General features: G+C 32.3%; 1 protein-coding gene across 3 annotated transcripts in view; it reads right to left on the bottom strand.

Moving 5' to 3' along the window:
* Positions 1-25130, bottom strand: part of LOC114338869 (uncharacterized) — a 456134-nt gene that overhangs the window by 52825 nt on the left and 378179 nt on the right. For all 3 annotated transcript variants that reach the window (XM_050649556.1, XM_050649555.1, XM_050649557.1), the window contains exons 6-9: positions 19507-19628; positions 15907-16074; positions 3658-3884; positions 2295-2617 (exon numbers count right to left, since the gene is read on the bottom strand). In XM_050649556.1, the coding sequence (XP_050505513.1) occupies positions 2295-2617; positions 3658-3884; positions 15907-16074; positions 19507-19628 (840 nt within the window). The remainder of the gene's footprint in view (positions 1-2294; positions 2618-3657; positions 3885-15906; positions 16075-19506; positions 19629-25130) is intronic.

Genomic DNA, 25130 nt, shown 5'->3' with positions numbered 1-25130 from the left:
GGTTGTAACTGCCTGCTTTGATTTGCAAAAAATATTAACTACGCTCCAATCAGATGTATCATTGTTTTATTATAAAAGGAAGTTTAAAGTGTATAACTTAACTATCTTTGATCTTGGATCTGCGGAAGGTTATTGTTATGCATGGGATGAAACCACAGGTAAAAAGGGGCCTAATGAAATCAGCAGTGCGCTATTTGATTTTATTAAGAGAAAAGTTGCTGGTGGAGCATTAGAGTTTAGATTTTATTCAGATTGTTCTGGAGGACAAAATCGAAATCGGATAATATTTTTAATGTATATTTATGCAGCTAAGATCATGAATATTAATATTACACACACGTTTTTTGAGGTGGGCCACTCTCAATCTGAGGGTGATTCAATGCACGCCCTTATTGAGCGAAGAAAAAAGAACCAAGTTGTTTATGTACCACACTAGTGGTATACACTGATAAGGTGTGCTAAAGTCACAGGAAAACCATACGATTTGAAAGAACTAAGTCAAAATGACATCTTGGATTTTAAATCAATGTTAAAGAAAATACCGAATTGGGATTTAGATATAGATAAACGACAAGTTTTCTGTTCGAAAATACAATACGTAAAAATATATAAAGAACAACCACATATTATATTAGTTTTCAGTACGATCTTATTTCTGATCAATTATCGTTTATAAACAGAATGCAAACCAAAATCGAGCAAAAGGGCTACCAAATCCAGGAATAAAAATATACACGATTTATGGGAAGTACAATTATTTCATTTAGCATTTAATGGGTTACTTCACATAACCACTTCAAAATATAAAGATCTTGTTGCTTTGTGCTCTGGTAAAGCAGTTTTTATTTAAATCTTCCCCACTCTCAACAAACGGAATATTCGGATAATGACTCTGAATAAAAGTTTGCATGGGGTTAATTTTGTTTATTTTTTAATAGAATATAAACTGTTTTTTAATTTGTAAATGTTCTAAAATAAACTATTTTTAATGGGAAATAAGCCACAATTTTACCAAATAAAAAAAAATGATTTTATTAACATTAAATTTATTTTATTAAAATTAAATAAATTATTAGAAGAATTTTTTTACTTAGCAACAACATTTTTGTTTATTTTAGTAGTATTTTGAATTTTGACAACGAAACCCGATTTGAGCTTCGAAACGTTAATAAAATAATTTGTTGGTAAAATTGTGGCTAATTTCCCATTAAAAATAGTTTATTATAAAAATGCCACAAGGAAATAGTTTCAGAACAACATTGTAAATGTTCATTTTGTAATAAATAAATCTAAAAGATATTATTTTATTTACCTACTTCTTGTTAGTATGTATGACGTAAATTCTTAAATACTACTTGTCTGAGCAAAAAAATCACGTTTCAAGTAAAACCAGTAAAATAAATTAATTATAATCTCTTTATTTGGATATTTACTGATTGGTTACAATTTATATGCACCTAACCAAAGAAACATACTGTGTTGAAATATCATTGTATAAACCACTTACAATGATTTTCACCAAAAATTCTGAAAAAATTTGCTATTGTAACTCGACCTAAATCAGGACCAGTAATGTTGACAACAATGTTATATATAAAAGTGAAAAGCTGAGAAAAAGTTATAAAATATGGATTAAGAACATTACAAAAAATATAAAAGCTGACCCAGTAAAAAAATAAAATGTTTTGGAAATTTCTTTAAATCGCTCTCCTGTAAACTAAGCAAAAGTGAGTTACAATGTTTTTCATATCAGGTGTCGATGACCTTCACCCTTCTGTTTTAGTGCTTCTGATGACTATCATTTTTGTTTTCTTTGTATTCAATTTCATTCCAAATTCTCTACAGGCTGTCGTTACTCGGTTCATTAGTCGTTGCAGTGTTTCAGCATTATCTGCCAGAATGGCCGTATCATCAGCATATCGCAGGTTATTTATACATTACCCGTTTATAATTATACCATCCGATGTGTCTTCCAAAGCTTTCTTAAATAATATCTTCTAAGAGTAAACATTGAACAGCAATGGTGACAGGATACATCCCTGTCTTACTCCCTTCTCGATATTGATTTTTCCAGATATTTCGCTTTTTATTCTAATTTTAGCCTTTTGTTCTTGGTAGAGGTTTGAAGTAATCCTTGAAGTCTTTATCGATATGACCTTATATGACCTTAAAATATTTATTAGTTTATCATGTTTCACCAGGTCAAAAGCCTTCTGAAAGTCTATAAAACATACAATAATAGTAATATATATTTATATAATTTATAATAAATATTTCTAAACTAAAATACTTACTGAGACAAGTGGGTGGGTTGTAAGAGTTTGCACAATCATAATGAGGAGATATTGAAGATAATATATATCCCCTATTGCAGGAGAACGTTAAAATAGTGTTGGACAATACAATATCACCAGGTTTTTTTTCTCCTCCACCCACAGACCATTTTCCATTTCTTGGATGTGGTGGAAGTAAGCAGTCTTCTAAATAATTTATCGTCATTTCTTTGTTTATCCATGTGTAATAGAATGCGACGCTAGTATACAGGGCGTTTGTTTGGTAGTTACATTTGGATGTATACAGATTTGGGGCTATGCTTACTAATCCTTGAATATAGTATCTGTAAAGTAAAAACCAATTACTGGAGTACTTAAATATTAGAATTAAATACAGTCGAACCCACTTATTAGAATACCTGTTAAAGGAATATCCCGGTTTAAGGAATAGAAATTTGATGTCCCGAAACGTTTTTACTAGCCACCAATGATCGGTTATTAGAATATCCCGGATATAGGAATACTTTTGCTTGGCACCAAGACTACTCCAATAAGCGGGTTTGACTGTATAGAGTATGATCCAGGAAAAGGAACAAGGAAAAGGACAGATAATAGAAAAAACGATGGAATAAAATATAGCAATGCTGCTTTGTTTCGGAGATTACGAAAAGGCTTTCGATTCAGTCAATTAGCATTCCCTCTGGAGTATAATGGATACTGTAGGAGTACCTAACCACCTAGTTAGCTAAATAAGAAATTTATAAAAACTCAGTCATGTCATGTATTATAAAAACTATTATAAAAACTCAGTCAAAATGAAAGGAAACGGAAAATATTCAAATGTGTTCAAAACAAAGAAAAGTACTATATACGGCTGCATACAGTCACTATTGTTATACAACATTTATTCTGAGGAAGAAAGTGCTAGACGAATGGGATGGAGGAATTACTATAAGTGGCAGAAAAACCAGTAACCTACAATAAGCATATTAAAAAAATTAACTGCTCCTCGGTATTTCAAATTTCTTCAGAATTATTTGATGCCACAGCTTCCAAATATAAATGATTTGTGGTTCCAGAAGGACTGGGCTCCTTCACACTACGACGTTGAGGTACGAAATTACTTAAATCACGGTTTCCCCGGTAGGTGGATAGGTAGAAGAGGATCTATCGAATGGCCATTAAGGTGTCCAGATTTGACTCCGTTAGATTTTTTATGGAAATAATGTAGAAATATTGAAGGGGCGCTTCAGAACGGAAATTGCACAAAAACGGCTGAAGTCGAAAATAAAATAATGTCCTGAAAAAAACATGTTTTTCATTTCAAAGGATGTTATTTATCAGATCATGTAGTATAAACAGGATAGTCGTATAGTTTTTTTACCTACTGTCTTCTCGATTTTTAAAGACCAGACCACTACCACTATCCCCTTGGCATACAGCAATTTGCTGATCCACTCGTCCAGCACAAATTTTGTCCAAAAAGTTATACTGTTCCTCCCAACTTTCGGGTAGTTCTCTGGAGCATGTAGCACCTTCTTTGTACGGTATTTTAATAACTCTGAGACGTTCTGAGGGCTTTTCTTCTTCGGTAAGACCCCAACCAGCTACCTAAAAAATGTACCATGTATTTAGGTATAACTAAAGAGCGATCCACAATTATTTTCATCAAAGCTATCCGAGCAAAAAATTACGCATACCTTGTTATAAAGTGAATTTGAATGATTGGTTTAATTATTTTGATTAACATTGTAAAAATTAAAAAAATCTGTCAAAACCTTTGACACAGAACTTTCAAAAATCAAAAATATAAGTACCTAACAGTAATGAATAAAGTCATAGATAGAAGATGCTGGATATGTCCACTGCCAACATCACTCTACATAACGATAGGGTGCGTTCACTGCAGAGACCATCGCATGGTATCCTAGCCTAGATCATAGTATCCTACTCTTCATATTCGTGAATTCTCGCATATAAAATAATGCATTTATTTTACCTGGCGATCGAAACTATATTATCGATCGCTATGTAAAATAAATGCATTATTTTGAATGCCAGATTTCACGGATATGAAGAGTAGGATACTATGCTCTAGGCTAGGCCGTAGTGAACGTAACTCTCCTTCTCATTGAGTCTATAACGTTGTTTAGAACCCACCAAATAGTATTTAATTCTTCAATATGATTCTCTATTGTTTGTCTTAAGGTGTCTCAGCAAACAGGTTTGAGCCCAGTTACGTGATGATTACGTTAAATTTACGCCAAATTTCAACGAATACGTAACTCGGTGATTTATGACGGGAAAAAAACGTATTTCAGTGCCAAATCATTCACCTATATATTAGTGCTTCCTCTATACATGTTTGACATTAGAATAATATAAAATCATAATGACGAATATAGTACATGTTTTTTATAATAGGTGTGAATGTCGGTTACATCGCAAAGGTACGTTTATTTCACGTAATAATCACGAAACAGAAATAACTTCCTTTGGTTAAATTTTGAGAAATATTTTGGAAAACAAAATTTTACAACGGTGTTGATTAAATACGTATCGCTTGAATTTTACTCACTGTATTTTATGGACGTCGAAAAATTAGATGTAATTCACGTAAAAGTAATGTAAATAATAATAACATTTAAACAAAAAGTTTATGATTTCGCTTTTAAAATCATTTAGCATAACTATTTCAATCCAACCTTGATTTGGAGCTATTTTTGCTATTTTTTTTTCTTTAAAAATATCACAGGAGCTAAAATGATGTCGAGTGATGACGTAAATGATTCAAATCGCTCGCGGTGATGACGTACTACCACGCCTTTCTCCTCCTTTAAATACTATCACATGACCGCGGTACGCGACTAACATAGTTGGTTCGAAAACTAAATTAATCGATTTATCGAATAATAGATACGTTTCGATAGGATTATTTTTTATATTATTCTGGTATTGAAATAGATTTTTAGTAAGACCAATTAGTTAATAGTAGAAGAAATTTAAAACAAAATGAAAATACGTAATACTAATTTAAAGTATAAGTACAATAGTTTAACTGTAACTTAAAATAATCGATTTTTATAATCGATGATCATAACCTCTAATATCAACTTCTCACAACAAAAAGTGAAACGTGAAGAGCTTTATTTCCCTCGTTTTATTTTAGGCGGGTTTATTTATAATAATGGCTTTCGTATTAACTTTTACCTCACTGCTCGAGGGTTGAAGTGCCGATGATGCAATTAGAAAAACCAAGAAAGTGTCCTTCTCGAAATAAAAAGTGACCTGTGTTGTGTTTTGTGTTGGCAAATTTTTTAATGTGTCTTTAGGTCGGTACCATTTTTGGTTCATTATCTTCTATAATAATTATACAAGACAAATGTTTTAAAGTCTCTAAATTCTACTAAATAAATACATTGTTAATACTTTATATGCTTGTTTTATTTATATCATATGAGGATAATAATTACGTGATTCATAAGTTAATTAAGGTCGAATTATTTACGTGAACCGAGGACGTATCTTTCACGTGAATACTAATATATACATTCCCTAAAAGATACGTTAATCAACACGTATTTGCAACGTGAATTTCCCGAAACATTTTATTGCTATTTAAGGTAAATAACACGTCTATTGAAGACGAGTTTTTCACGTAATTTAAAGACGTATTTTCAATGTGACAATCCAACCAAATTTTCACGTGAAATTCACGTAAGCAATTTACGTATATTGGTGACAAATGTACCCAAAATTCACGTAATTAACACGTCGGTTTGTTTGCTGGGGTGTCTCTACCAAAGTAACATACTTTGGTGTTTTACGATTTTGTAGTAGGTTAAATTAAGTTTTATATTTTTGTAACAATGTCTCCACCCAAGCAATTTTGTTGTACCAGTGATGGAGTTGTATTTGCGACGCAACAGTTTTTTATTTTGGGCGACGAAAAAGGCACCTGCTCCGGATTTCTTCATAGCCTTGTTTTTTTCCTATTTTTGTAGTATAAATCTGGGACCAGGCTTCATGAATAGCTTCTTTGCATTTCTAATTTTTATCAGTTGCATTTCAAAGACATGTATGTTGTTTAATTCAGCCCTGTGATGGATGACCGAAGTTATCGTTAACGTAAAGTTATCCTGTAGTTATGTTATAACCATCGAATTGGTGTGATGTATCATACTTAACTTAACTATTTGCGTTATTTCTTGACAGTTCTTGAGTTATCTGGTCACTTTATAACGCGACGTTAAACCTCAAGTTATGAGATAACTCTGTAGTTATGCAAGGTTAGGTTCATCTTTTGACTTGTTTTTAGACAGAAATCAAGTGAATTTAGAAGCTAGTAATTTAATAATTAAGAATAGAAGGGTAATACAATTTTAAAAATTATACAAAAATCAAATCAAGCGATATAAGTTGAAATTTTATTTTAAGTACCTACTGAGCTTTCTATCCAGAGTTGCCAGATGATATTTTATAAATCCCCCACTTAGAAACTGAAATTCCCTGAAATTGAAGCTTAAATACCCCAAAGTCCCCAAATTTAAATTGTTGCCGCATTTTAATAAATTATTAGTTAAATGAAGAGAACAGTAAAGCAAAATTCATACTACAATATCAACGAGGGCCATGGAAATAATTCATAGTTCCTATCGTCTTCGATTATATCGGAGTATAATATACAGTTCTATGTACATTTGCAAATTTAATTTATCATAACCCCTTAAAATCATTCATAATTTTCCGCCCCCAAAAAATCCCACTACAATTTCTGCTTAGAAAAATTTCAATAGACGCTTTCAAATTAACCCAAAATTTTGGGAAAATACACCAATCTGGCAACCCTGTTTCTATCTACCGTTTGAAAGCAACTTAGAAACACCAACGAACCCAAACAGCTGTTTGGTGTTCGGTCATCGGCGGTAGCCGACGACGGGTATGTTCGGAACAATCTCTCGCGCTTACTCCAACTTGTACTATTTGTACATAAGGTTCTCTTTGTTACTTCAAAATTTGTTCCTCAAAACTTCTTTTTAATATAACGTTGATGATATAACTATCTCATAACTACGAGCGATACATCACACCAAATTTTACCTATATAATTATGGGCACGTTATTCCTGAGAATTATCTTAACTTTAACTCAAACGTTAAACTTAACTTCGGTCATCTATCACACGACTAATTGTCTATAAAATTAATGCAGATTTCTACAGTTCATTTAAATACCATTTTATAACCAAATTCAAAAAACACAACAAAACAGTTCGAACCTGTCAACAACTAGGGACTACGACCATAGGCGTAACCAGGATGATCCTAAGGGGGGGTTACAACTACCTGAAAGGGGGGGGTTACAACTACTTTAAGGTCTCTGAGGGCTATGGTGTTAAGCGTATAGAGCTAGCTCAAAATACATCCCAATGGAGGGGGGGGGGTTACAAACCCCAAACCCCCCTGGTTACGCCTATGACTACGACTAATTACAAGCCGTCCACACTGATGTTAACATTTGCCACTGTTGCACAATGTTGCAAGATTTCCTTTTATATTTACCGCCGAAGATGGAAACACACAACATACTCCCACTGCGACATAAATATACTGCAACGCAGTGTAAGATACTACAACAACAGCCAACTTTTATGTTGTTGTTGCAGTAAGTTGCGGTATGCTGCTTTGGTGGAGATAAAGCTTAAGATCTTCCAAATCCGCTACAGGAGTTTTAAAAATCGAATTTTTTAAATGTGACTACAGAAAGAAATCGCAGGGAGTCAAATTACAGAATCGAGGGGGGAATATAATCGGTGTATTTAAATTTATGACCCTATTGTCGAAAAAGTCCATAATAAAATTCAAATTTTGCAGCGTTTTATGAATTTGAGCCCCGACTTGCTTAAAATATCCTTACATGTAACCAGATTAACACCAGACACCAAATTAGAAGATATGGAATCGATGATAAAACAGCATTTTCCAAAAGCAAAATGTGAAAACCATAAATCAAAACATCCAGAGACTTATGCATCATTGAGTTAACTATTAACCAATCAAATTTCAGAAAGGATTGGCAAAGAGATAAATGGCCCAGCGGATCATTAGCATCTAAGTTTCTTGCCAGCAAAAGGATGCCACCACACCAACGATGAATGCAACAGTGGGTCCTGCAAATTGAGAAATCAAGAAAATTCAGGTTATAATAAAGCAGTACAAAACATTATACAATGTAAGAGTGAGGTGAGTATTTTTCATATTAATGCTCAATGTTTATCAAACAAGATTGAAATGTTTGAGGTGTTTCTTACAGAACAAAATTTTGATATTTTTTGTGTGTCTGAACACTGGCAAACTGACATTAACCTAAGAACCATTAATTTTGATAGCTATATAAATGCAGCTTTCTTTTCTAGAACTGACAAAATTCACGGTAGTGTAGTAATTTTTACTAAAACACATGTAAATTTTCGTGTAATAGACCAGGGTAATAAGGATTTTCTCGGGACACTCAAAGATCCATGTAACTGACTACTTTTTTAGTTATTGTAGACCTATAGGAAGAAAACCTACCTGTTTCCTGCCTAGAGTTCGCGTCCGTTTTTTAATTATTAACAATTTAGCGCAAAAATCGTGATTTTTTCGATTTTTGCACTCCATTCAAAAACTAAATAGTTGACATAAAATTACAAAATTCAGTTTTTTAGAACATTGAAAAACCTTCAAAATGCCGATTTTTGAAAGTTAAAAAGTTAATTTGTTGCTACGCAAACTGCAAAATAAGTGAAAATCGTTATTTGTTAAAAACTTTTACTAAAACCACCATAGAACTTTATTGTTTCACCCAAAGTTGGATATTGGGGTACTTAACAAACTCTCAAAATTTGAGACTGATCCATTAATTAGTTTAAGAGTTATTCTATTGGTTTATCCCAGAGACCTTTATTTTGCAATAAGATAAGACAGAAAATAATGAAGATAGAGCAATTCTGAGTATGTCAAATGAAAGTAGAAGAGTGATGGTATCAAAATGTATTAAAAAAAATAAAAAAATGATTAACATAGTCAAAAATTTTAATGCCAAATTTTTAAAATTTTGTAGTTTATAAACATTTAGAATATCTTTAAAAATGTTGTCCGTAGAAACAATCTTTTTATATATTCGAACATATAGTATTTTAACACGAATTTTCAAATAAAAAATTTAGCCTGGGCTCATTTGGGACAAAGTTAGCCATATTTTTTTAATCACAGCTAATTTGTTTATAATAATTAAGGAATCTCATTAATGCCATTTTAAAGAAGGGGATTTGTATTTTTTCTTAAAAAATTTGCATAAAACATTATACCTTCACAGCACCACTAGGATTTTTCAAAAATGTAGTGCAAACGATTACTAGGGGAACCTACAAATCCAGTGAGTTAAAATACCGAAAAAGCAATTTCAAACGAATATAATTTGCTGTATCCCCGGATCAACTCAATGGATTTTGATCTTTCTTTTTTAATTGGTATGTAATTTTTAAGTACATTACAAATATGCAATTTGTTTATAAATTTATTAATTAATAAACAGTCTAATTTGTTTAAACAATGCTTGAAAAAATATGTTTTTACAAAAATCTATTTTTGTAATTATAGTATCATTAATGATCACAGAAAAAGTTAAACTACACATTAATAAATAAATGATTTTTATGATGAAGATAATGAAATGATGAAGATAATTTATTTATTAAAGTATACCTTAACTTTTTCTATGATTAATAGGGATAGTATAATTAAAATCATGGATATTTGGGAAAAAATTATTTTTTCAAAAATTGTTTAAACAAATTAGACTGTTTATTAATTAATAACTGTCTAGACAAATTCTATATTTGTAGTGTACAGAAAAATTACAAATAAATTAAAAAAAAAACCATCAAAATATATTCAATAGATCCCGAGATATAAAAAATAATATTAGTTTTAAGTTGCTTTTTTAGTTTTTGAACTCGTGCATTTGTCGGCTCCCAGCTCCCCCTTCACTTACCACGACTAGTCACCAGTTAAACTACATTTTTAAAAATTCGTTTAAAATACCAGCTTTTCTAATATGTAAAATGACATTTTCTACAGACAATATTTTTAAAGTTATTCTAAATGTTTTTAAACTGCAAAATTTCACAAATTTAGAATTAGGATTTTTGACTATAATTATTAGATAATCTTTTTATCGTTTTTTAGTACATTTTGATAGTATCAGTTTTCTACTTTTATTTGGCATACTCAGATATTTTCCGTCTTATGTTATTGCAAATAAAGGTCTCTGGGATATACAATTAGAATAACTCTTAAACTAATTAATGGATCGGTCTCAAATTTTGAGGGTTTGTTAAGTACCCCAATACCCAACTTTGGGTGAAACACTAAAGTTCTAAGGTAGTATTAGTAAAAGTTATTAACACATAACCATTTTCACTTATTTTGCAGTTTACGTAGCAACAAATTAACTTTTTAACTTTCAAAAATCGGCATTTTGAAGGTTTTTTAATGTTCTAAAAAATTAAATTTTGGAATTTTATGTCAACTATTTAGCTTTTGAATGGGGTGCAAAAAATCGAAAAATCACGATTTTTGCACTAAATTGTTAATAATTAAAAAACGGACGCGAACTCTAGGCAGGAAACAGGTAGGTTTTCATCCAATAGGTATACAATAACTTAAAAAGTAGTCAGCTACCTGGATCTTTGAGTGTCCCGAACGTGGTCTATTTCTAGCTTATTACCCTGGTCTATAATAGCTCTAGAAGATTTTAATATGGAGCAGTCAAGCGAGTTTTGTGCGGTCGAGATTTGTAAGCTGCAACTTCTTCTTGTGACAGTTTATAGGTCCGGTAAGGGTGATGTAAAATATTTCTTAAAAATTTTAAAAATATGTTATCCACAATATTCACTCCAGAAAAAATATAGTAATATTAGGGGATTTTAACATTGATTTTAAAATTAATCATATCCATCTAGATGAATTAATTAGACCATTTTGTTGTCTTTTGGACTTTTCATAAAAATTGACGAATACACGAGAGTTACTGCTACTTCTGCCCCGTGCTTGGATAACATAATAACAAACTACGATTACTCTTCGATTGTTACCGGTATACTTTAGGGGTTAGGTGGAAGAGCAGACGTACGTTGACTGCTAAAGCTTCTCTGTAAAAATATATTGTTAAAAGTAACGTACGAACTGAATCTCGCCCCAAATTTTTTTCTGTTATTTTTGTATCTTTTTTTTTGGAAGACATTAATAAAGGCATTTATTATTATTATCCAGATTTAGCCATACGGCTCACACTCCCTCTAAGGGGAAAATTTACTCATCCCAGATACCTACGGTATCAAAAGGATTGAGCTCTGGTGGGACTCTTTCCGTGTTATCGAGCCCTAGGTGACTTGGTATGCAGGTGTATCTCCCAAAAATTTTCGTACACATCTGGCCGTTGCGAGTAGTACTGCTTTCTGCATGGTCTTATAAAGATGTTCATTAAGACCCAGCTTTTTTATGCTTTCGAGGAGGGTCTTCGGAATGACTCCAGTAGTAGACATAATAATCGGTATCGTCTGGGTACTTTACATTCTCCATTGTCTCCGTATTTGAATTTCCAGATCTCTGTACTTGGCGATCTTTTCAGTAAATTTAGTACGTAGATTATTGTTGTTAGGAATCGCCACATCAATGAGGGTTGTTTGTCTCGTTAATTTATTGACTAATACGAGATCTGGTCTATTATGCGCCACTGTTTGGTCTGTGAGCACAGTGCGGTCCCAGTATAGCTTGTAGTTGCCATCCTCAAGCATACTCTCAGGGACGTATTGATAATATGGGAGATGGTCGGTTTGGAGAAGTCCCAGCTTGATAGCTATCTCCTGATGAAGGATTTTTCCCACGCGGTCATGCCGTTCCTTGTACTCAGTTGCAGCAAATGCCAGGCAGCCCCCTGTAAGATGTTGGATGGTTTCTTGGACTTGACATCCATATCGGCATCTGTCGTTTTGAACATGAGGGTCTTTGATGATATATTTCAGGTAATTTCTGGTTGGTATAACCTGATCCTGAATGGCCAGTAATGAACCCTCCGTTTCAGGGAACATCTTTCCTGATGTCAACCAGTAGTTCGACGCTATATTGTCGACATAATCTTGGCTGACCTCATTGGGATGTCGCCCGTGCAGAGGTTTACCCATCCAGGCGCGCACTTTTTCGTCCTTAGTAAGGTGGTTTATGCGAAGTTCTGCTTCCCAATTATTATTATTATTACTTGAACCAGGCATCTCAGATCATCGTGGTCAGTATATATCAATTTTTAAAACTATGGAAATATCTTCGCAAGCATCGTTCAGAAGGGTTTTTACAGAGAACTCAATATTAAAAATTAAATAATGTTTAAGTCTTTTTGATTGGTTTATTTTTAATTCAATTAAGTCGGTCTAAGACACTGACTACTGTTCCAATTTTCTTATCACTAAGTATCAACATTTAGTATGTGATTATTGTCCAGTAAAAAGTATATTTCCAAGGACAAATATTCTCCAGTTGATTGTTATAATGATGATCTAAGATTAATGAAAAACTCACTAACTGCTGCTAAGATTAGGGCAGATGTAAGTAGAAAAATCTGTGATTTCAAAGTTGTCACCCAGCTCAAAAATATTTATAAAAATCAATTCAAGAATGCAAAGAAAGCAGCATATGATAAATTTATACCTTCGTCTGATAATAAGTCAAAAGCTTGCTGGAAAATAATTAATTTCGAAAGGAATAAATCTGTTCATGATCCACCTTCTATTGAACTATCTCCTGATGCATTCAATGATTTTTTCGTTAATGTGGCAATTGATATAATTAGGTCTCTGCCATTTGTGTGCAACAAAGATTTGTTAAATTTTAGAAATTTACCGAATCCGAGTGATTCTTTTTATCTTTATCCGGTTTTGCCAGAAGAGTCATCTGACACAATTAATTGTTTAAAAAATTCTAAATGTTTAGATATTAGTGAATTAAATAGCAAAGTAATAAAAGAGACTAGTGACTTCATTATAGTTCCAATTACAAACCTAGTACATTATGTTTTTAATTCAGGTGTTTTTCCTGACTGCTTTAAACGGGTCTACCCCAAAATCCCGATAGCCAAAATCCCGACGGCCAAAATCCCGACACGCCAGAATCCCGACAGGCCAAAATCCCGACACGCCAGAATCCCGACAGGTTTGATTTTGTTTGACAAGTTTTTTTTTAACATATAATTACATTTATTTCTGGTTTTTTGTTTATGGCCATCTGTTCCTTATTTTTTGGTACTAAACAAAAGTATTTACCATTTGTTATGAAGTAATTTTCTAAATAAAATTTCTAACATGGGTATATGAATTAAATTATTTGTTTTGCCAATATATAGTCCAATAATATATGTATAAAATGCTGAATTCAGGTTTACTTTTATATAATAGATATTGTCATGTCACTTACAACCTTCGATTTCAGTAAGTACCTATAGCTTTTATATTATAAAATGAAAAATTTCTGCAAAAAGAGAATATAAAATAGTTCTGCAAAAGACGTCATAATGAACCGTAATATTGGTGAATTCTTCAAAAAGGTCTTCGTTGGAATAAACCCCCTTGGTTATTCATTAGCGAAAACCATTTTTAATAATAATTTTGTTTACTAAAACTCGAAAATAGTCCAGAAAGCCACTGCGCATCCGCTAGGAAAAATATTCTGATTCGGATTTTTTGCACAATCTTACTCAAAAAGCTTTTAACAAATTTGCATGTTGCCAGGACCAAAAGTGGGTCAAAAATTTTTTAAACGTTTTTTTTTGTTTTTTCCTAATATTATTTTTCTTGCATTGAACAAAGTTTTTTTTAGGTTTTTTGGATCATTCCAAACAGAAAAGGTCTTTAGTGACTTTTCTCTAAATTTGATAGTTTTTGACATAATATAAACGATTAAAAATTGAAAAATTGCGAAATCGGCCATTTTTACACTTCAAAAACTATGTGAAAAACTTAAAATTTGAATGTTGCCAAGGTAGGTAGATATTCTTTAAACATCGATTGATGAAATCCCGAAGAGTTTTTTGCAATACAATATTCAAAACTCCTTTGCTTTTTAATTTCTAATCACGCGTGCGCCACACTATTTTCCACCGTTGCATGTGTATACACTAGTATACAGTATGGTGCAAATGAAAGGAATAAATTCGTTATTTCGTAAACCGGCGACTTTAAGGAAAAAACTCGAAACAGGTCGATTTTTATTTTTAAGTTATGATATTGTGGCATATATGGTATACTAGTGACGTCATCCGTCTGGGCGTGATGACGTAATCGATGATTTTTTAAACGAGAATAGGGGTCGTGTGGTAGCTCATTTGAAAGGTTCTTTAATTCTCTATTCAGTAATGTAAACATTTACATAATTATTTATAAAGGGTGTCCAAAAAATTTTTATTAAATTAAATTATTTGACCAAAAAAGAAGTATAAGGACACCCTGTATAGATAATTATATAAATGTTTATATTACTGAATAAAGAACTGAAGAACCTTTCAAATGAGCTAGCACACGACTCCTATTCTCATTTAAAAACATCATCGATTACGTCATCACGCCTAGATGGATGACGTCACTAGTATACCATATATGCCACAATATCATAACTTAAAAATAAAAATCGACCTATTTTGGGATTTTTCCTTAAAGTCGCCGGTTTACGAAATAACGAATTTATTCCTTTCATTTGCACCATACTGATGGTGGAAAATAGTGTCGCGCACGCTTGATTAGCAATTAAAAAACAAAGGAGTTTTGAATATTGGATTGCAAAAAACTTCAGGATTTCATCAATCGATGTTCAAAGAATACGTACCTACCTTGGTAACATTCAAATTTTCAGTTTTTCACATAGTTTTTGAGGGTTAAAAATGGCCAATTTCGCAATTTTTCAATTTATAATCGCTTATTATGTCAAAAACTATTAACTTTAGAGAAACGTCAATAAAGACCTATTCTGTTTGGAATGATCCAAAAAATCTAAAAAAAACTTTGTTCCATACAAAAGAAATAATTTTAGGAAAAAAAGCAAAAAAAAAACGTTTAAAAAATTTTTGACCCACTTTTGGTCGTGGCAACATGCAAATTTGTTAAAAGGGGTCCTTTTTGAGTAAGATTGTACAAAAAATCCGAATCGGAATATTTTTCCTAGCGGATGCGCAGTGGCTTTCTGGACTAAAAATTAAAGTTGACGTAAACTGAAAAAATTATCTGAATTAATGATAGACACGCACAATATCTTTGTCCTACGGAGCTGACTATGATGACAATAATTTTGGATCAGCGGATATTTGTGTATCGTATAATTCAATCAAAAACGTTATGGCTTTATCCAACTAATTCTCCAAGGGAAGGTAAAAGGCCAAGACAGGACCGGGAAGAATACGCATTTCCTGTCTTGAAAATTTACGAAAGTGGTATAACACGACTACCACTGAACTGTTCCGCACTGTGGTAAACAAAGTCAAGATAGCCATGATGATCGACAACATTTGGAATGGATAGTCATTTTGAAGAAGACAATTCAATATTACTTACCTCTCCCACTTGATAATTTTTCAAATATATGGTATTAACATTATCAAAACACGCCGGCATAATTACTGGTTCAAGTTTGAATAGTTCTTGTGTAATAAGTAAAGCCAAGTCAGCAACATATCGCTGACTGACTCCTCTATATCCTGGATGCACAACGACCTGTGATATCTGAAAAATATAAAAATTAGTGATGGATTCGACCGTTACTTGATGGAAGTTCATTTTTAGGCGAGGAAATAAACCTTTTGTACTAGATTCGGGAGAGCTTCAGGAAAATTTAGAGCTTCACGATACGATACAATATCGATACTTTTTAAGAATTAAGTATTTTATTGGTTATGCCAATGAAGTATCGTATCGTATATCGATATCGGCAATACTTTCTTATAAAAATATCGTATTGATATTGATTTCGATACGGTATCGATACAATACTCGATAAAATATCGACATAAAAAGGATAATACATCTGAGCTGTGTAGGCCCTTTATGTCCACTTTTGCATGCTTGGTAAATGGACATTATTCTAAAAATATTACGAATACTGCTTATAACTTATATGTATATTCTTATAAAGATTGAATATGATTGAATGCTTCTTTGAAAGTCGACAAATACTTACTAATTCTGTATATAGGGAATGTAATATAGGGAAATCCCCAAAGATTCGGAATAAATCGCAATTCAGTATTTGTTAAAAATTTTTTTGAGTCATCATCACTTACTTCCATAATATTGCCGCAAATGCCACATGACTTAAACAGTGTAATTATAACAGACATTTACTCACTATCAAGAATTTCAAGTTCATGCACTCAAGTGTAAAATCTTATAACAGCTGATGCTTGGGTTGCAGATCACTTATACTTTTATGTATATGTAATAAATAATTAATGATCTAAATACCTGTTCCACAAAATATAATCAAACAACAAAGCCAAAATTTTCAGGAGAGCAAAAAAGCGATTTTTAGCTATCTAAATTACGGATAAAATGAGAAGTAATCGTCCAGGAGTATCGGTATGGCGGTTATTCTTACAATGATGGCTTTTATTTTATCACTATTGGTTCGAGTTTCATTCTCTTAATTTAATACCCCCATTTTCAACCCTATCAACAGTTGCGTCATTCTTGGTCTTAAAATTTTTCTGTACAAAAAAATTATTTTTCAATATTTAGTATGCCGTATATTCTTACAGCGATGGCTTTTATTCTCATCCCTATTGGTCCCAGTTTCATTATCTTCATTAAGTCCCCCCATTTTCAACCCTATTTACAGTTACGTTATTTTTCATCTGAAAGAAGGTCTAAAATGGCCCGTATTTCAATAACGACGCAACTACCTTGTAGTGACTCAGCACATAGTTACAGTTCTGTCGCTTTTGTATCATGTGTACATAGTATTTTAGAAGTTAATTAAGCAATAAAAAGGAATTGAAAAAATTTGCAGCTACGTCATTGTTACTCCGGACCCGCGATATGTAGAGGAACCATGTACCCCTACCATATATTGGCTCTTAATACAGCGGAGTTCGTTAAAGGTGGTCCGAAAAAAAATATATTCTTAGATAAACTCGAAATCGTCAGATTAAAATAAGGTAAGTTAAGTAAATGCAAAACAGTGTATATTTACAAAAATCTGACGATTTGAGCGTTGAGGGGCGTAAGGAAAGGGGCGAGTCACAAAGTTTCACATAAAAAGCGAATATTTCGCGAAATGGACGTCAGATCGAAGATCTAAAAAATACGTGTTAAATATTATTCAAAAATCTATCGAATGATGCCAAACACGACCCCCATGGAGAGAGGTGGGGGTAAATTTACAATTTTAAATACGAATCCCGCGATATTTCGCGAAATGAACATCAGATCGAAAAACTGCAAAATACACGTAGGTCGATATATTCCATATTTTTGAAAAATCTGTCGGTTGGCACCAAACACGACCCCCCACGGAGGTGGGCTGGGGGTTACTTTAAAATCTTAAATTTAAATTTAAGATTGCACTAAAATAAAATTTTTCATCACCAATACCGATTGCTCGATTACATGTACAGACAAAATATCAGCAGAAATATCGGTATTACAGAGTAATGGGGAAATAGATGGAGATTACAGCAGAATTGGGGTTGGATGAATGAAGTAGAAGAAAGCGAGTGGTGTATTGTGTGACAGAAAAATTCCAATGATGCTGAAAGGCAATTTCTATAAAACAGCCATTAGACCGGCTATGATGTACTACGCAACTGAATGTTGGGCAGTTAAGAGGAACAACGAGTGCATGTGGCAGAAATGAGAATGCATAGATGGATGAGTGGCGTGATGAGTATATTAGGGGAAGTCTAGGGGTAGCACAAATTGATGCCAAAACGAGACAGCATTGGTTAAGATGGTTTGGTCATGTTCAACGTCGAGACCTTAAACTTTCAGAGTTAACGTGCGGACTATGATTCCGGTTGTCTAAATATTTGTCGATTTCTGACGATTAATTACGATCTCGGTCGTGGCGTGCTCGCTAGCTTCAAGTGAGGGGATACTCTATTCAGTACGATTCAGTACTTTTGTGAGAATTGTCTTAGTGCGTTTAGTTCTGCTGCTATATTGACTTGCGGAACGTGAGTCCGCACGTTATACAACTTGTCACAAATCTTCAGGTAAGATTTAAATTTAAAATATTTTGTTTTTAGGGTAAATATAAAAATATTTATGTAATTTATAATTGGGAGTGATCTACTGATTACGTTTTCTGTATATTTGATTGATATAATCTTATTTTTGTTACAGATTTTTTAAGATGAGGTTCGAAAAGCAACTAGCATATCTTGAAAAGCTGCATGCGGAATTTGTCTCTGATTCTGAGCCAGAAGCTGAACCTGACGATGATGATGCTAGTTTGGAAGGAGATGATGAAGAAGTACAGGACCACGATACCGACATGGAAGAAGACATTGAGGAGAGAATCTTAGAATGTCCGAAAACAGCAGCGAAGATTGACTTATTTCCGTTCATTCATGTATCTACTTTGCGCAGCTCAAACATTTGTTTTTTATTTAGTCATTGTTTAGTTTCTTAGAAATAATTGTTTTGTATTTTTTTAATTTAGGTTTTTGTGATTTATAGGACTCAAAATGTGAAAAAGATATATCCGTTCACTTTTATTTTTGAAGCATGAGTTTAAGTGCAAGTTATAATAAATTTGTTTGCAAATGTTTTTTTTGTTTTTATATTTAAACAATTGACAAGTTTTCAGAGCGTTTTTGCGAAAATATTTGTTTTTTGGACCTTTTTTGGATGTGCGGATTGTGAGTCCGCACGTTACACTTTATGTACCATCATGCCACGTTATCTCTGAAAGGTTAATTAACAAATACGAAGAATTGCTGATATTCAGGTTCCTTGAACGAATAGGAGAGGAAGACCAAAGTAGAATTGAACGAGACGCTTAGGCAAGACATGTCAGTAAAGAAAATTGTTATTGATATAACCCAAGATAGAAAGTTGTTCAGGAATGTAATTAGGGAAGCCGACTCTGCATAAGGATCAAGGCAAAGATAATAAAATCCATTACAAATACTATTGTTTGTTTAATTAAAGTTGTACCTTTCTATATTGAGCATGTTTATCTCGTGGGTCTCCGAAGGCGTTGTAAAGTTTTCCAGCTGCCACCTGAAAGTTTTCTCTACCAAGAGCATTGCCATAATTATCAGTAACACAATGCGCAGCTAAAAAATAATTGTACTATTATTAGTCTTATATGTCTAATACATATACCCAAATTGCCACATCACTCAATAAGTCTTCGATATGCCTGCCAAAACTTAAGCTGATTCGACACTAAGCTATAAATTCTTTAACTTTAAGGGGAAAGGCGCAAAATGTCGTCTGTCCAAATTTTCAATGTATTTTAAATTTATTCATTTTTTTCGAATCCTGAGAAAACTAATAAGTATTTTTGAAAAATTTAAACGCAGAATGAAAGATTACGCTATTACCGAGAGCCGAAAGTCACTTAGAATAAATAAAAAGTTTCTTTTGAATGAAATATTTTCAATAAAAAATCACACTAAATTTTCTGTTTTATTTTCACCCCTGTAACTTACTAAACTAAACATCATAGAATTTTTCAGGGACTTTCGGCCCTCGGTAATAACGTAGTCTTTCATTCTGTGTTTAAATTTTTCAAAAATACTTATTAGTTTTCCCAGGATTCGAAAAAAATGAATACATTTAAAACACTTTGAAAATTTTAACAGGCGACATTTTGCGCCTTTTCCCTTAAGTAAAGCTTTTTTGTTACTTAACATTTTCAATACTAGGATTTTCAATATATCTGAGATATATACAGGGTGAGTAATGAGGAACTGTACATACTCCTACCTCGTATAGAGGCTCCTATGGGGAATAACAAATGACCATTAAAAACTGTCTGCTCCCATTGTTTAATAATATACAGGGCGAGTTTCGCATTTTGACAGAAAATTGTATTCGTCATAATTTTTGAACGGTCAGATCGATGTGTCTCTTGTTTTGGTCAATCGTTACACTATTATCACCCAATCAACTGATTTAGTCAAACTAGAAAACAATCAGGTCCGGCTTTAAAAAATTAGTTCGTTTGGGCCTTAGAAAAAATTTCACCCTGTATACGCTTTTTGAAAACTCTAATATTAATTTTACAAATTAGACAAATAGGCATTTAAAATGGCATATTTATTTTTTCCCCACACGATTACTTAATTTTTTATAAGAAAATCAAATTTGACTATGAATTAAACGTTTGGTAAAGTGAACCATAGATTTAAAAAAAATAACTTTTATTACAAAAATTTATTTTTTTAAACAAATATTTAATTTATGTTACCACCCAATCAACTGATTTATTTAAACTAGAAAAAAATCAAGTCTGGCTTTAAAAACACCAGTTCGTTTGGGTCTTAGAAAAAATTTCACCCTGTATACGCTTTTTGAAAACTCTAATATGAATTTTACAAATTAGACAAATAGGCAATTAAAATGGCGTATTTATTTTTTCCCCACACAATTACTTAATTTTTTATAAAAAAATCAAATTTGACTATGAATAATTATTAAAAGTTTGGTAAAGTGAACCATAGATTTAAAAAAATTAACTTTTATTACAAAAATTAATTTTTTTTAACAAATACTTAATTTATGTTACTACCCAATCAACTGATTTATTCTAACTAGAAAAAAATCAGGCCCGGATTTAAAAAATTAGTTCGTTTTGGTCTTAGAAAAAATTTCACCCTGTATAATCTTTTTGAAAACTCTAATATGAATTTTACAAATTAGACCAACAGGCAATTAAAATTGCATATTTATTTTTCTCCCCACACGATTACTTAATTTTTTATTAAAAAATCAAATTTGTCAAAATCGGAATTTTAACCTAAAAATGAAAAAAGAAAATGAAATCACGGTAACTCGCTACAACTCTGTTCCATTTTAATATTTTTTTTCTGAAATTTTTACAGCGCATATCTCTTACCATTGTGAAGACTATGAAAATTGTTGTAGACTTTCAGTCTTCTTCTCGTAAACGTTATGAATTTAAAAAAATAAAAGGTGCAGATTCGTGAATTGCAAAGTTAAATCGCAAAAATTAGGTGAAAAAATTTAAAATTTATCTATTTGATCACGTCTACGTTAAACTATAGAGTTCAAAGAGAAGTGTATGAGGAGTTTTAGATCTAGACGTGTTATAGAAAAAAAAAATGGTGAAACTTTTAATTTTAAGAAAAACGTTGTTTAATTTTTTTATTTTTATGGTAAAATTGCGATTTTGACAAAATTGATTTTTTAATAAAAAATTAAGTAATCGTGTGGAGAAAAAAATAAACATGCCATTTTAATTCCCTCTTTGTCTAATTTGTAAAATTCATATTAGAGTTTTCAAAAAGCGTATACAGGGTGAAATTTTTTCAACCTATACCCAAACGAACCAATTTTTTAAAGCCGGACCTGATTATTTTCTAGTTTGAATAAATCAGTTGATTGACTGGCAACATAAATTAAATATTTGTTTAAAAAAACTAATTTTTGTAATAAAAGTTAATTTTTTTAAATCTATGGTTCACTTTACCAAACTTTTAATTCATAGTCAAATTTGATTTTTTTATAAAAAATTAAGTAATCGTGTGGGGAAAAAAATAAATATGCCATTTTAATTGCCTATTTGTCTAATTTCTAAAATTCATATTAGAGTTTTCAAAAAGCGTATACAGGGTGAAATTTTTTCTAAGACCCAAACGAACTAATTTTTTAAAGCCGGACCTGATTTTTTTCTAGTTTGACTAAATCAGTTGATTAGGTGGTAATAGTGTAACGATTGACCAAAATAAGAGACACATCGATTTGACCGTTCAAAAATTATGACGAATACAAATTTCTGTCAAAATGCGAAACTCGCCCTGTATATTATTAAACAATGGGAGCAGACACTTTTTAATGGTCATTTGTTATTCCCCATAGGGGCCTCTATACGAGGTAGGAGTATGTACAGTTCCTCATGACTCACCCTGTATATTTCAACATATCTGTTAAATGAAGAGTTAACCAACAAATTGAAGAATTGCTAAATTTGTAAGGCCGTCCGCACATGGGGCGACGCTCGAACTACTCGACTCGATTCCAGTCGCGTAAGTCTCTCCCCGCCAGTCAAGTTCCTTCGTTGTGGCATTTCTCCGTACACGGAGCGTTTAGGATTGCAAATCTCCTCGTCTTGTACGACTCTCGTCGCTAGCGATCCGTAGCGCAGGAGAAAGTTCGAGTGAGACGCACATTTCCAGTCATATAGGTAGTTTATTTTATTTGTTTCCTTCGTTTTTTGTTGTTTTTTGGGCTGAATGAAATTTTAGTTTTATTTAAAGATCGGTGCATGTTATGTTCTTTGATTGTAGTACTATTTACCAGCTTTGTGGAAATATATTGTTTGTAATATAAAATTCTCAAAACATTGAACTTCTGTTTCTATTTTTTTTTTGTAGGTGTTTAATATAAAATTCGTTGGGGAAGTCGAAAAATGTCCTCATTGTATTCAAATTATACTAAAAATATAACAATACCGTGCTTTTGACATATCGAAATAGTCGTTTTGGTTAATATATAACAAATGGGTTCTTCCTGGTTGGAAGATGTGAGCAAACTGAATCGACTAGTGTGCGGAGAACAACCGCTTGTGCCGCGTGGTTCGTACAAGACGAGCAAGACGCACGAACTTCGAGACGTGTCTTCGATCGACCCATGTGCGGACGGCCTAAGTCTTTTTTATAAAACAGGGAAGAAAGTCTTAACTAATGGGCGTTTTATTAATATTTTAACATCAGCAATCTTAGCTGCTTAGGTGTTTTGAGATATCATCCAATACTAACACATTCAGGATCAGTGTCAGTAAGTAATTTCTATTACGTTTTCCATTGTAAAATAAGGTTTTCATATTATTAAAAGTGCTTGTGGCCATCTCAGTCCGTCGTTTTATTTCAAGGCTGCGGTCCCATTGTTGAACTCACATCCCAAGTATTTGTATGTGGGTACTTTCTCTAAAGCTTTTTCTTTAACGTAGTTTACATTGTTTCGTGTTCAATCTTCTTCCTACTGACAATCACGATTTTTGTTTTTTTTTTGTGTTCAGTGTCATTCCATACTAGTACGTTCTTTAACGGTAAAATATTGCAAAACCTCTAACTTTTAAAGAACCGCTTGGGTTGACATGAAATTTGGCATACACATAGCTAACAAGTCAAAGAAAAAAAGTGATATTGTGCCGATATGTGCTTTTGCCCCGGGGGTGCCTTTCATCCCCTCTTGGTGGTGAAAAAGTATTCGTCCAAAGTAAGTCCGGAAATTGATAAACTGACTAATTTTAAGTAACTTTTGTTCTATAGAGTTTTTTCACTAAGTCAATACTTTTCGAGTTATTTGCCAGTGAATATGTTCATTTTTTCAACAAAATAACCACGCTTTTAGACGGTTTTTTGCAAATAACTCAAATAGTACGTATTTTGTCGAAAAAACATTCATAGCAGAAATATAGCCTGTAAAAATTTTTAAAAAATGGTGTATATATCACGTTTCTGTACCTAGTAGAAGCAGAGTTATAGCTAATTAAAAATAGGTTCATATTCGTCAAATTCCAAATGGAATACTTTAATGTGAAATAACCAAAAATGAAGCATTTTTCGGGGAAAACTCATTACAACTTATTTAAAGTGATTAAAAAAGCATATTTTTCAAAATTAAAATTTTTAAAAATTTTACTTTAAAACCAAATTTTTTCCAAAATAAGCACTATGAATCGATAAAACTTACAGATCATATAAACACAACATAAGTAAAAGAATTTGTGGAGCCCTAACGATTAATTTCATTTAAGTTGCTAATTATGGGGTGGTCTTCCCGATTTTTTTGCCAAAACAAAAGCGACCAACTTTATTTTGAGCGTAACTTGCTTAAATTTAATGCTAGAAACTTTTTATTCAAATAGAAATAAAGCTTTTTTTAAACACTTTAAAAAAGTTATAATGGATTTTCCCCAAAAAGTGCTTAATTTTTTTGGATATTTGACTTCGAAGTGTTCTATTTGAAATTTGGTGAATATGAATCTATTTTTCATTGGCTATAACTCTGGTTTTACGAGGTCCAGAGACTTAACGCGTACACCATTTTTTTACTTTTTTACAGGCTGTATACTTACTTTTGAGTTATTTGCGAAAAACCGTCTAAAAGCGTGGTTATTTTGTTGAAAAAAAGAACATATTCACTCGCACATAACTCGAAAAGTATTGAATTAGTGAAAAAACTCTATAGAACAAAAGTTGCTTGAAATTAGTCAGTTTATCAATTTCCTGACTTACTTTGGACGAATACTTTTACACCCGCAAGAGGGGGTGAAAAGCACCCCCGGGGCAAAAGCACATATCGGCACAATATCACTTTTTTCTTTGACGTGTAAGCTATGCGTACGCCAAATTTCATGTCAATCCAAGCGGTTCTTTAAAATTCAGAGCAAAAACCGTGAAAGAATGGACTATCTCGCAGTAGAGCGTAGCGCGATCAACCAAAATTTGCTATGCTCAAGGAATATTTCATCGTCTGCATAGCTGAGATTATTCACCAGTGTTCCGTTAATTGTAAAAACTTGTAAGAATATACAGAGTGTTTTATTTAAAAAGAGTTTGTTCACCCTGTCAAAATGAGGTGCTCTG

The sequence above is a fragment of the Diabrotica virgifera genome, chromosome 4 (genome assembly GCF_917563875.1).
Source record: "Diabrotica virgifera virgifera chromosome 4, PGI_DIABVI_V3a".
Taxonomy (NCBI): Eukaryota; Metazoa; Arthropoda; class Insecta; order Coleoptera; family Chrysomelidae; genus Diabrotica; species Diabrotica virgifera.
The sequence above is the reverse complement of the archived record's forward strand: the minus strand, read 5'-3'. Positions and strand labels throughout refer to the sequence as shown.